The sequence below is a fragment of the Lacerta agilis genome, chromosome 4 (genome assembly GCF_009819535.1).
Source record: "Lacerta agilis isolate rLacAgi1 chromosome 4, rLacAgi1.pri, whole genome shotgun sequence".
NCBI classification, from domain to species: Eukaryota; Metazoa; Chordata; class Lepidosauria; order Squamata; family Lacertidae; genus Lacerta; species Lacerta agilis.
Window position 1 is genome coordinate 5210003 of NC_046315.1, and position 14684 is coordinate 5224686.

Here is a 14684-nt window from a genome sequence, read left to right on the forward strand (position 1 = left end):
CACCGGCCTCCGTGTGGAGCTGCCCTTGGAGACACTGAGAAACTGGTCTGCAATGCAGCAGCCAGACTATGGGCTGGGATCCCTCTCTTTATTCCTGGCCTTTCTCTCCCACTTTAACTTCCTTCCTCCACGTGGGGGTTTTGGGGGGGGCGCTAGTCCACTTCTTCCTCCAGCTTTGGAAAACCATTTGCACGTTTCCTGTGTTGTGCTATGACGTTGAGCGATGTCACACAGAGTTAAAGTCCTAGGGACTCCTTTGTTTAAAGAAGGGAGATTTCCTGGGAGTCATTTCATTCTGAAAGGCCAAATGAGTTTGGGATCCTGTGATCTCCAGGAAGGAGAGCGTTGCAGACCTCGCCCCTCCCTGGCAGGACCCTCTCCTCCCCCTGCATGAGCAGATCAGGCGCCCCAGGCTGGCCTCCTCCCCTGCTGCAGCCCTAGGACCCCCACCGCCTCCCCACTGCACCTTCTGGGGGGGGGGGAGAGGAGACTCACCAGATCCCAGGAGGGGACAGCCATGCAGCCCTTGCAGGAGAGGACTGGGGAGGGAGGGGCCTTGGCTCTGGAGGACCTGGCCCCCTCTTGCTTCCTGTCCTCTCTAGGAAGGGAGCTCGGTTCCCTTTAACCCTTGCAGAGCCCAGTCCTCCCAGCTCAGTCCTCTCTCGCTTGTCAGAATATTAAATATTCAGGAAATTTAAACCCAATACATAACTCAGAACCTTGTATTCTTTTTTATGGATTTAGGGGGGCTACGCCAATGCCCAGATATCCTTTTGGGGGTGAGGCTCTTGGTTGGACTCTGAGCATCTCCCTCCATTGGCCAGAAATCGGAGGAACAGCTTGCAGAGAAATGGGCTTTGCAGGAGGCAAGGAACCTCCTCCTCGATTTCAGGAGTGTAGAGATAGGAGGGGTTTCGAGGGTCATCTATTCCAACCCCCAGCAGTGCAGGAATCTCAGCTAAAGCTTCCCAGGCAGATTGGGTGAAGAGATTGCGAAAAAGGACCAAAGATTGTTTATGTATGCAACAACTGCAGCGAGAATACTCTTAGCCCCAAAGTGGAAATTACAGGAAATACCGACGATTGAGGAGTGGCAAGACGAAGATGATGGACCATGCGGAACTTGCAAAACTGACTGGCAAGGTCCGAAACCAGGATGACTCAAAATTCCAAAGGGATTGGAGTAAGTTTGTGGAATATATAAGGTTGAATCGTGGAAGTTTGAAGACACTAGTGGGACTGGAATAAACCTATGACATTGTTTGATGGATTTAAGTAAGAAACTGTGCATTTAGATTGGACTAGAAAACACGCTGACGTGAGGGAGGGAAGTCGTAGCTCGGCAGAGCGAAGATATAAGTGGATTTATATGTATGTATTTGCATGTATTTGTTGGAGATAATTTGGTTAATTGGAATATATAATAAAAAATATTTTTTAAAAAAAATAAATAAATAAAGCTTCCCTGGCAGATGGCCATCCAATCTCTGCTTAGAAACCGCCAAGGAATGTTTAGCTTGTGGTCCATTCAGTCCCCTAGATCCTCTTCACATGTACTACTGGCAAGCCACGTGCCCCCCCCTCCACCCCCACCTTTGCTGACCCCTTGAGTGTCCTCCTCAGAATCCCCAAAGGATGAGCTGGGCTGCAGGAGCTGCAGCAAAGGGATGAGTGCCTTTGACCCGTGGAATCCAATTTGTGCTTGTTTTCCGAATACATAACTAAGTATGAAGGGTGTATTTATCAACAGCCCTCCTGCGAATAAGGAAAGAAGAAACAAGGGAATCTGCTCCGGTGTCCCATGAGGTCTGTGGGGCCCTTAAAGAAAGAGGAGCCATTTCTGTGCCCTGAGCTTTGAAAGGTCAGCAGATCTACCTGTGAATCCTGCGCAGCTGAGCTCCTCCCCTCCCTCTTCTCCAGGGCTATTTGGCAGAAAGCCAAACCATTGCAATCAATCAGTCTGAAAAGATACTATTTTTCTTTCTCATTTATTGCTTCACTTAAAACATTAGTATAAAGTACATAAAAATAATTCCACATATGTAGAGGGGAACTCTGAAATATTCTATCCTGTTTTTATCCTATATGCTTCCAATATACCAGATATATCTATGAATTATATTAATATATAATGGTTTCTTAAATTATTACGCTTTCCCCATGTGCTTAGCTGTTTCTATCTGAAGTGGAAGCTGCCTTGAGTCCCTCTCAGGGAGAAAGGCAGGATATCAACATGTAATATGTTCAGAATGATTGTTTGTGTAAAAATTAAGGCACTTGGCATGCAATCCGAAAGGCCCCTAGGACAAATCAGATCAACTCCTCCTATGCTGGAGACAAGAGATTTGATGTCAGAAGCAACTTCCCAACTTCTGGCTCCTCCAATGCGTTGGGCCTCCTATCCTTGGAGATCCAACATCAGCAGGGCCAACCAAAATGGAGAGCATTTGAAGGTCCACTGCCCCCCTGACACCCCCCAAACTGGAGATATCCAGTCATACTCTTTAGTAATAGAACCACTTTCATATTCCCACCCCCATCTTTGGCCAGGACATTCCAAGCCCACTTTCCCCTCCGGGTTAGGTTTAGGGTTAGGTGTAAGGCCTTGGACATTCACTCCTGTGACCCATCTACCTCAGCAAAACTTGCAATGACCGGCAGCAGCTTTCCAGGGTTTCGGGAGGGGGGAACGGAGACATAAGCAGATTGTCCTATCTTACGCTATGGAGACCCCTAGCCTGCCTGGGCGGATGTGGGGGTGGTCTCCCTTTGCAGGAAGAAGGATTTGAAAGGAAGATGCAGCCCAGCTGAAGGCAGAACAGCAGGTGACAGAGCAACAGGAGTGACAGAGGAGCTGACAGAGGAGCATCAGGAGTGCCCAGGTCCAGGTGTGTGTGTGGGGGGGGGGGTTGCCACGGTGACAAGGACCGGTCCTCCTTTGTGACCTCTCTTGCTTCTCCTTTAAGCCACCGACATGCAGGCGGCCATTGTGGGTTAGTAATGAGGCAAGTGGAGGTTGGCGGAGATTAGGAAAGGAGTTAGGTTTATTGTTATTTTCTCAGTTTCTTATTTTGCTTCCTTTTTCATTAAATACTTTGACAGTGGTACCTCGGGTTAAGAACTTAATTCATTCTGGAGGTCTGGTCTTAACCTGAAACTGTTCTTAACCTGAGGCACCACTTTAGCTAATGGGAATGGGGCCTCCCGCTGCCGCCACGCGATTTCTGTTCTCATCCTGAAGCAAAGTTCTTAACCCGAGGTACGATTCCTGGGTTAGCAGTCTGTAACCTGAAGCGTCTGTAACCTGAGATACCACTGTATTTTATTTTGTTTATTTTTATTTAATTCTTTTCCTTTTTTATTTTAACACTTTATTTTTTTATCCTTTATTTTAGTATTTTTTATTTTACAATTTAATTTTGTGCACATTTGTCTATATTTTCTATACATTCTGTACACAGAGGGGTAGTTGTGGTTAGGCTTAGGGCTGGGGTTGGGGTTGGGGTCAGAGTTAGGCTTGGATGGGCATTTTAGCTAGTTAGCTAGTTTAGAGACGACACATAAATATCAGAGAGGACTCTGTCTAAAGCCTTACTGAAATCAAGATGCCCCATTTCCACAGCAGTCCCCTGATCAACAAAGCTTGTAATTCCTTAAAAAAAAGCAGAGGAGAGATTTCTCTGGTTTTACTTGTTTTTGAGAAAGCCATGCTTTCAATCTGTGTATTTATGCTGTGATATCTTCAGGTGAAGGGCACATAATTTTAAAAAATGATAATAAATAAGGATATTGGCAAGGAACATGTGCAAAGGAAGGCAATGTACGTATTTGTTTAATTTGTAAACGGCCCGACCCAGTGGTGCAGACATGAATAAAATATTGGGGAGGGGGGCAGGTAAGGCCCGCCTTGCACAATCAATCCCATGATGCATGCACACCATTTGAATGGCAATGTCTATAATAGGAACAACTTTTTAAAAAAGTAATATTTTGAGCCCGTAGTTCAATTTCCCAGCAGCTCTCCTTGCCCCGGAGAGCACTTCTAGCATTTTATCTCCTCTACATGTGGCATTGTTCAGCAGTGGGAAAAGTTACTTCTTCACACCGGATGTCCATTTGTTGTGGCCCTTTCCAGGTTTGTCATTCATGTGTTCTCCTGTGTGTGTTGCCAGTAGAAATCACAATTCTGTGAGTATTCTAGGTGGTGGAGAAAGCACCTAGAAGCTCCCTAGACGTTGAAGTGCCAATCAAACTTCAGTTTTGCGACCTATAAATTCCAATTAGCAGTACTAAGAGTGGTTCAGATTCTGTTGCAGTGCTTTTGGCAAGCAGAGGGTGTCACAGGGCCAGCCCACTTTCCCTTTAAAGCAAACTTGGGTCTCCAGCTGTTTTTGGACTACAACTCCCATCATCCCTAGCAACAGGACCAATGGGAAGGGATGGTGTGAAATATAATCTGGGAGCTGCTGGGGACCCAAGTTTGGGAAACCCTGCTTTAAAGCAACTGTTGCGTTTGGCCTGCGAAGATGGAACCTGTCCATGTTTGTATTTTCTGGTATCTTGTTTTCCTCATGACCTTTGTGCATTATATATATATTAGAGAGCAAACTGAAAGAAAATATATGACAAGTTTTGGAAGAATAAAAGGTTGTGTTTGAAAAACACACAAACACACAAACTGGGGAGTGGCCTCCTCAAATATTTCATGGCGCCTATTCCCTACACCCACAAGTCTCAGGATGGTTACAACTTAAAAACACCACATAAAAACACAAAACACCACATTTTGAAAGGGCATTAGATGTCAATCAGGCAAAGGCCTGGTTAAAAAGGTGCAGATTTGCCTGGCTCCTAAAGCTGTATAATGGTTTTCCGACCTTTGTATGGATTCTTTGATGGGAAGTGAGATAGCCCCTCTTCCTGAAGCTCTTTCTATAAAACCTTTTGAGCCAAGTAGTGCTGCTGCCTGGAGCTGTAATCAATCAGCTTTACGATCCATCCGGACATCTAATGGCCGTCCAGTCATGCTCCTATCTCAGGCTGCGTGTTTAAAACCTGTCTTCAGTAGCAGAATTACCACAGGGTTACGATGGCTTTTTAGGTCTGCCTCTTCAGTGGTGTCTTAAAATAAATCAGCTGGACACCAGTTCTACTTGACTAATAGAACTTTATTTTAAGTAGCACAAACAAATGCCCTAAAGACTCGAGCCGCATGTCTGCAGCGTTCTCACTCATACATCAAAAGCAACAGCACAGCAACACAGCATCCAGGGGAAAGCGAAACCAAAACTCCCCTTTTTCCAGACAATGGAAAATTCCCTTATAGCTGAGGGCGAGGCACCCAGGATCAGAAAGCTTCCTGGTGAACAGTTAAATGTATGATGACCAGAAAACCTGACAGGAACTGTCCACATTTGTGTTTTGCTGTGTTTTGTTTTCCTCATGACCTTTGTGCGTTAATTTTTTATATTTTTTAAGAGGCCAAATTGAAAGAGAAGTTGTAAGGCAAGCTGCGGAAGAATAAAAGCTTGTGTTTGGGGGGAAAACACACAAAAAATGGAGGGGGTGGCCTCCTCAAATATTTTATTGCGGGGAGGGAGGGGTATAGACCCCTAGGCCTTTAAGAGTTGGCACCTATTCCCTACACCCACAGGTCTCAGGATGGTTACACCACATAAGAACACAAAACACCACATTTTAAAAGGGCAATAGATGTCAATCAGCCAAAGGTCTGGTTAAAAAGGTGCTGATTTGCCTGGCTCCTAAAGCTATATAATGGTTTTTTCAACCTTTGTATGGATTCTTTGATGGGAAGTGAGTTTGGAGCGCTGACAGTACCTCTTTCCACATTCCACACACTGATAGGGTTTCTCCCCTCTATGAATTCTTTGATGGGAAGTGAGAGAGGAGCTCTGAATAAAGCTCTTTCCACATTCCACACAATGATAGGGTTTCTCCCCTGTATGAATTCTGTGATGGGATATGACATGGGAGCTCTGATTGAAACTCTTTCCACATTCCACACACCAATATGGTTTTTCCCCTGTATGAATTCTCTGATGCTTAGTGAGAGAGGACCTATCAGTGAAGCTCTTTCCACATTCCACACACTGATATGGTTTTTCCCCTGTATGAATTCTCTGACGCTTAGTGAGAGAGGACCTATCAGTGAAGCTCTTGCCACATTCCACAGACTGATAGGGGTTCTCCCCTCTATGAATTCTTTGATGGGAAGTGAGAGAGGAGCTATTAGGGAAGCTCTTTCCACATTCCACACACTGATATGGTTTCTCCCCTGTATGAATTCTTCGATGCTTAGTGAGAGAGGAGCTATTAGTGAAGCTCTTTCCACATTCCACACACTGATATGGTTTCTCCCCTGTATGAATTCTTCGATGGGAAGTGAGGTTGGAGCTCTTCCTGAAGCTCTTTCCACATTCCTCACACTGATAAGGTTTGTCGCCTGTATGAATTCTTTGATGGGAAATGAGATCGCTACTCCTCCTGAAGCTCTTTCCACATTCCACACACAGATAAGGTTTGTCCCCTGTATGAATTCTTTGATGGGAAGTGAGAGAGGAGCTCTGACTGAAGTTCATTCCACATTCGAAGCATTGATAGGGTTTCTCCCCTGTATGAATTCTTTGATGGGAAGTGAGTTCGCCACTTGTCCAGAAGCTCTTTCCACATTCGAAGCATTGATAGGGTTTCTCCCCTGTATGAATTCTTTGATGCTTAGTGAGATGGGAGCTCCGAGTGAAGCTCTTTCCACATTCCACACACTGATATGCTTTCTCCCCTGTATGAATTCTTTGATGGGAAGTGAGTTCGCCACTCTTCCAGAAGCACTTTCCACATTCCACACACTGATATGGTTTCTCCCCTGTATGAATTCTTTGATGGGAAGTGAGAGCGGATCTCTGAGTGAAGCTCTTTCCACATTCCTTGCACTGATAGAGTTTCTTTCCAATGAGATTTTGTTGATGGGAAGTGGAATGGGAGTTCTGACTGCAGCTTTCTCCACACTCCAAATTTTTACGTGGCTTCTCCTCTCTGGGGATTTTCTCGTGGTCACCTTTGTTCCTGATTTCCGATTTATCACAATCTGCAATGGAGACAAAAAGGGATTAGAGCCTCAGGAACAAATGGAGAAGAAATGAAGGAAGTTAGGTGTGTGTTCATTACCTGTTTTTTTTTATCATTAACCAACATATTTATTATTAGACTCTGATGAGTTGTTGAATGTTGCTTTGTTTGATATATAGTAGGGTCATTCCATGGTAACTCACGTTACATTTGACTTATGATTACAACAATTAAGTAATATCTAAACATAGTAAATGAGAAGCAATCTTGAATAAAATAATTGTGTATATAATACATACCTGGTTATTATAAAAACGTATTACCTTTTTCATATTAAGTTCAAAATATTAAAAATAAAAATTATTTTTGTGTGGTAACTCACGTTACATGAATTGGACAGCTTAATTTTATGTACCCACGTTTTTTCTTTTTCCTCCTCTTACAAGGAATTTAGAAAAAAACCTTTTAGGTAATAGTATTACAGAAACCTTGCCTTTCATAGCATAGTGGTCAGGCATTTCAAATTTCAATGGTTATTAATTGAATATCTTTTCTCATGGTAACTCACGTTCCATAATATGGTAACTCACGTTACATTTCAAATAATAATTTCATGCATTGGAATTTTATGAAGGTAAATAATTATTTTCTTGTCACTTAGGAAATTTTGACAAATATTTATTTAAACATGAATGTTAGAGACAGTTTAGAATCTATAATAGCCTCTTGAATTAACCATAGTAGGTGGGGAAATTACACCAATGACTTTAGATCGGATGTAAAATATTTCATCAGCAGGCATGGGCCATGTCCAGAAATTTCCAATTCTTTTCATAGCACTAACTTTGTACTCCTGCTGCTCTTCAACAATTTTAATGTCTTTCACAGTTCCTGGAAAAAACATTTCCCTCATAACTCACTTCTACCCAAGATCCAAGCTTAATATCAGCAGGAACTGTTGAACTTGCAACAGTAGGAAGGTTAGAACTAAATGAAGGTAGAACTCCCACTTTATAGGTCTGCTTAGTTACTGCATCACTATTTTTAGAAAGTATGGAGCAAATAGGTTTGTGTTCCAGAATCTTAATATGGTGCATCTTTGATATGGCCTTCACTGGCTGTGCACTTTTGAAAATATTCATTGTATTCACCGTGGCGTTTCTTTTAATGATTTGGCCTGGTGTGATCTCCACTACTTTCACCGTAGAGACTTTGGCTGCTGTGGTGACAAACTGAGTGGCATTGAAAACTATTTGCTTTCTTGCTCTCACTGCATTCCAAACTTGACGCTTAATGGTCCCTCCTATGCCATCAACTGGGCCTTTGCGATGCGATGTAGCAAAGTAGTTTCACCTTATTTTCTTGTGGTGCTTTTCTTCAAGAGCAGCAATTGCAGCCACAACATATTTGTTCTTAAATTGTGAGCTCGGTCCATCAGACCATACACTAATTATGTCAACTTCTTCAGGAATCTGCTGCAAAATGAAATCTATGTAACATACCACTGTCTCCTTTGAATGATAGGTTGTTAGAAGTAAGAACCAATGGGTGGTGCTTCCCACTATACCACATTGAACAAGTAAACAAGCTTACTTGGTTTTGTTTCCAGTGGGCACTTTGAATTTCATCCTGTGCCACACAGGTGTAATTTTCCGAAAAGTAATTTTCCGAAAAGAGAGCAATTAGAATGCAAAATTTGAGCACTGTAACGTGAGTTACCATAATTGCGGTAACTCACGTTACACATTTTGATAGTGTTTGTAGGGCACAAACTGTAACATAAAATTATAATTTTTACATGATTACATTGCATCTATTGCCTAGAAGGAAAATGCAGAAAAGTTTAATTCTGAAGCTCCAATTCAGGAAGATATTCTAAAAATAACTTGTTTTGGTAACTCACGTTACAGCTTCATCATCAATAATTAAAATCAATCAATACCAATGAAAAATGTAATTGGAGCAATATAGACTATTTGCAATCAAAAGATGACATTTTAAGCTTTCAGTATATATATTACAATAATTGTTTACATGGTTTGAATAGATTTTATCTTACCTTTAATGTATGTCTAACTTAAGAAACAAATTCATTTGCAACATGTGCTACATTCAGGTGGTGACCATCTTGGAATGAAGCATTCTGGGAATAATTTCTTTTGTTGCCAAAACAATTTGATATGTGTACACAAACTTAACATGTAAAAAAATTATTATTATTTTTTTTAAAAAAATTACATTTTCCCCCTCATTTTCATGGAATGACCCAGTAGTGGTTAAAATTGTGGAAGCTGTTTGGGAAAAAGTGTATTGATGGTTCATAACACCTCTTAATTTTCAATAATATAATAAAATTAATGGAATCAATGGAAAGATAATTTAATCAAGAATGCAATTCAACAAAGGTTGTTCAATTACCAGTATTCTATCAAACGTTATACCCAAATAACCAGAAAAAGGAAGCACAACTTGTTCATGTTGACTTTTGTCAGTGTGTTATGTGATTGCTATGAAGTTGGTTGGTTTTTTGTGTTCTTTCATTTAGTGAGGTTGTAAAGCATAATAAAATTATAGAAATGGCACAAAGAGTTGACTGGACACCCAGAAAGTGATGTAAAATTGTACTATTAAGTGAACAAGGCTACAGTTATGAAGAAATCAGATGAAAGATTGGGGAAAACCTATGGAGAGAATGTCCCTACATGACAGGAGAAAATCATGTGGGTGCATGCAAGATGACGTGGCGCAATGTAATGTGAAGTTGAGTGCAAGGACTGGTCTAAATGTTAGAATTCTAAGGAAAAAGCCATTGTTATCTCTCTAGCAAAGGTTGAAAAGATTAAACCCATGTTAACTGGACAGCGGAACAATGGGACAGTGTTATTTGGAGCGATGAGACCCAAATCTCCTTGCTTGTTAGTGGTGGCATGAAATACAGAAGGGGAACAATCAGAGAAGATTTACATCCTACTAGCACTACACCGACTGTGAAACACCCAGATAGTGTGAGGATCTGGGGATGTATGGCAGCAAAAGGTGTGGGCAGAATTTGCATCATTAATGGTAATGTAAATGCCCCCAAAATGCATGAATGCATGAAATATTTGAGCGCAAACTGAAACATTCTGCAGGTGATCTTTTCCCAGATACTGAAACATCCATATTTATTTATTTACTATTTAAAAAGTATTCAGCTCCATGTCATGTTGCTGCTGTGTGCAAAAGGTGCTTTCAAGATAATCCTATTCCACTGCTGGAATGGCCCAAACCCAATCAGAAATCTATGGAGCCGACTAAATAAACTTGTTAGTCAGAAGCAACCCACCAATAAAGTCCAATTAACAAAGGCAATAATGCAGTCTTGGTTTCACATTATTACAGCTGCAGAACTAAAAACTTGGTTCACTTCATGGGAAGGCGTTGTAAGGCCGTAATTAAAGCTAAAAGTTACCAATGGTTACCAAAGGTTTCACATTTTTTCTTTATGACTGCTGTTCTAATAAATACTCCTTCATAAAAGTTCTTGCATTACTTTCTTCATTAATTTATCTTTCCATTGGTATATAATTTTACGGTATTACTCCACACAGAAGTGGTGTTGTGAGCCATAAAACCTCAGAAATACACTTTTCACAAAAGGTTTTCCACAATTTTGGCCACTAGTATAAGTTTTTCATTTTAAAGTTAATGTTCTTTTTATATGGAATCAGGTTATTATTGTTTATGTTTCATGTTTATATATGTCTTGGAAGCCGCCCAGGGTGACTGGGGCAACCCAGCCAGATGGGCAGGGTATAAATAAAAATTATTATGATTACTACAGTGGTGCCTCGATTTAAGAGCAGTCCTGTTCTGGGAAAAATTAAGTTTGTAAACCAAGGTATCACTGTATTACTGTCACGATCCGGGCGGACAGCAAGGAACGTCAGGACCAGAGGCAAGTGGGTCAGGCTGAGTGTCCACGGAACGGGGGTCCAGGGGACGGGAAGCACGCAGTTCAAGTCTCAGTCTGAGGATCTAGGCATAAAGTAGCACTCCAAGAGGCAAGGTAAGTGGTCACGGTCCAAGGGTCAAGGCACGAAGACGCAGTCCAAGAGGCAAGGTACATAGTCACGGTCCAAGGGTCATGGCCCGGGTTCCTCATGGCAAGGTTTCAGCTGGGACGCATGAAACACGGGGTGGATCTTCAGTGAGGGGGGAAGCTCCAACTTGTAGGCAATCGGATTGAGCTGCCGCAGAATGGTGCCCAAGTTCAGGAGCCGACAAGGCACAAATCCGGCCCAAAGGAGTCTCCGCTCCCAGCTGCAAGTCAATAGGGTGGCCGTACGTCCAATGGGTAGGCAAAGTCTTGGCCCCTTTTCTCCCGGAAACGTCCACCAAGTCCTGGTAGGGCTCCGGGATTAAGCTGACATCTGGAGACCCTGTCCCCAAACTGAAACGTTCCGTGGGTGATCATTTCCCAGATACTGAAGCGTTTATATATATTTATAGATTTATTTATTTACTATTTCAAAAGTATTCAGCTCCATGTTATGTTGCTGCTGTGTGCAAAAGGTGCTTTCAAGACAATCCTATTCCACTGCTGAAACGTCCTGGGAATAGCCCAGACTTTAACCCATTCAGAAGTCTATGGAGGCAACTAAATAAACTTGTAAGTCAGAAGCAACCCAGCAATAAAGTCCAATTAACAAAGGCAATAATTCAGTCTTGGTTTCACGTTATTACAGCTGCAGAACTTGGTTCAATTCATAGCAAGCTGTTGCAAGGCCACAATGGTTACCAAAGGTTTCACATTTTTTTCTTTATGACCGCTGTTCTAATAAATACTTCTTCATAAAAGTTATTCCCTTACCTTCTTTATTAAATTATCTTTCCATTGATATAAAATTTTATGGTATTACTCCACACAAAAGTGGTGTTATGACCCATCAAACCTCAGAAATACACTTTTCACAAAAGGTTTCCCCCATTTTGGCCACTAGTATAAGTTGTTCATTTTAAAGTTAATGTTCTTTTTATATGGGATCAGATTATTATTATTTTTGTTTCATGTTTATATATGTGTTGGAAGCTGACCAGAGTGGCTGGGGCAACCCAGCCAGATGGGAGACCGAACACTCCCCTGGCGCAGAGGGAGGCACGCCATTTCCGTCACCCCAATTGCGCAGAGTTGTCACACACAAGGAAAGGAGGCGGGGGTTCCATATCCCGAAACTCTTATGTTAGGGAAAGAACTGGAAGGGGGCATTCCCGGATTCTGCTGATGGATGAGACAGATGTTAACTTGTTAGCTCTCCACTGTAAATAGTTTGCACAATGAAACTACTGAAAAGAAGCAACGGAGTTCTGCTGATTACTCATGAGCAACTAACTGAGAACTTTAAAGCCATCATCACCATCCTCACTGCTACTACTACCTGAGATTCAATAAGCCTGGTTCTTCTCTGGGATAGATATTGTTTGGCCCAGTCATGGCATCCCCTCCATCTCCAAGGTCAGTCGTCTCTTTGGTCAACCCAAGACAGACAGGAGCAAAAACAAAAACAGAAAAACTGAAGCTACTTATCTTTCCTAACAATTCTGAAGCTGACATTTAAGATGGCCTGGGCAGTTCAGAGCAGCCCAACCATGGGAGAAAAAGGAATAATTTGAGGAAGATTGTTAAAAGAAAAAACTGCGAGTTCTGTGAAAATATATGAGGTTGGTCACATAGAGGTATTTTTTGAATTTCCAGGCAGATAGGACGATCCCACAGGGAGCCTTACCAAGAGAGGCCACGATCCCACAATTCTCCTCCATGACGTCCTTATGCAGAGCTCTCTGGTCAGGATCCAGCAACGCCCACTCCTCATCCGTGAAACGAACAGCGACATCTTCAAAGCATACTGGACCCTAAAAGAAAAAGGGAAATGACCTCCTCTGAGATAGCATCAATATGATCTGCTACACAATGCTCTGTCGTTTCCTTCCTGTAAATTGCTGTGTTGTTTCAAATAGGAATGCTTTGCTGCACATTTTATTGATGGATGCTTATTTTATTCTGTGTTTTAATTATGGGTGTTCATCTTTGTGCAAATAGGTGGTACTCCACTTTGTGTTTTCCAAGTCATTCTGCTTACGCAAGCATTCCAGTTTGCCTGATGGAAGGATCCCCTTTCTCCTCTCCTCGTTAGCTGTTCTGGAGAGTTCCCTCTCAATGCCCTAGAGTCAAATTCAGGGGGCTCATGGGGGCACGGAGAGGGGGAGGAATGGGGGGCAGGCCCCATTTCGCAGCGGGTGGAGCTTGTTAGGTGAATCCAGGCCACTATTTGTTCTCATTTGTCCACTGCTTAGAACCCAATTTTAGCATCCAGTGATCAATCTAGAAATAAAATAAGCCTATTGTAAGGTTTCTGTGGTGGTTTCTCGTGAGTAACGAGGCAAGACTCTGTTCCTTCTATTTACAGTTTTAATAGTTCAAATATGTACAGTGCAGAGCTCCAAAACCCATGACCGTTTCAGTTGGGCCCAGATTCCAGAAGTGGCGCCCTTTGAGAGTGCCCCCAGGAAAAGAACTTTAGTACCCCAAATCTCCTCCTACCCTCCTTACGATTTACCCCTCTACGCAATTGGGGCACTGGAAGCGTCGTGCCTCCTTCCTTGCCGGCTTGGCTGTGTTGGTGCTGGGGCTCCCTGGCATCCCCAAGCCCTCTCCTCGCCTGTCCCGCTTCTTGCTTCTCCTCCCTGCTGGAGGATGTCCTGCTTTCCCCGCTGGAGGTATTGCTGCTGTTCCCACGGTGCTGGGGCTGTCTGTATTTCCACTGACCCTGCACGGCCTCTCTGGGAACGGATGATTCCCTGAGACCTATTTTGGATGGCCAGCAGTCTTGGATGATCTAGCAGAGATTCCTTCAAATCAGGGGATCTCCTGGCTCTGAGAGACAAGCAAGGAGGGTGGCTTCTGGCAAAAGGAGAGAGAGACACCGGTGTCTCCTCCTTATCCTGACTCACACCTCAGCCTCTCGAGCTCCCTCCTCCCACTCGCCTCCTTCCTCTTCTGCCTCTGATTCTGCACTGCATTCTGCCACAGAGTTTCCCAGCTCACTAAGCCCTGTTACACCTTCAGCTTCTGACACCTCCTCTTCCCAGGCTTCTCCCTCTTCCCCCTCTGACCGCCCATCCTTCTTATACCTCCACTCCTTGGGCTCTGAGCCATCTTCCCTTCATGGTTCCCCGGCTGCTTCCTCCCACCATTCCTCTGTGCCCAAACAGTCCATGACATTGCTCCAGCCCTCGGCCTCAGTCCCCACAAGGCAGCTTCCCCTGACCTGATCTGGTTCCACAGCTGCTGCTTCCCTTCTGCCCCCATGAAAAGACGGATCAGGAGGTCTTGCCAGCAACATTCGGTCACCTGCAAGAGAAAAAAGGTAATCATGACCCCAGGAGTGCCTGCTTCTCTCACAGGTGAAACAGGGCATCTCTAACTACAGATGGGCCTTTGAGAAAGTCTCACCTGCTGAGAGCATTTGGACGTTTGTGCCCATTTCATATATTTGTTGTGCAGAAATAGATCTCCCCTCCTCTGGACCCTTGTTCCCAACTGTCTCCCCCCAAGACAA

At 43.2% G+C, this 14684-nt stretch overlaps 1 protein-coding gene across 1 annotated transcript in view; it reads right to left on the reverse strand.

Annotated features, from left to right (window-relative positions):
* The window catches only part of LOC117045136, a 506969-nt gene that overhangs the window by 374242 nt on the left and 118043 nt on the right, over positions 1–14684 (reverse strand). The window contains 1 exon segment of the mRNA XM_033145927.1: positions 5790–7049. Within this exon segment, the coding sequence (XP_033001818.1) occupies positions 5790–7049 (1260 nt within the window).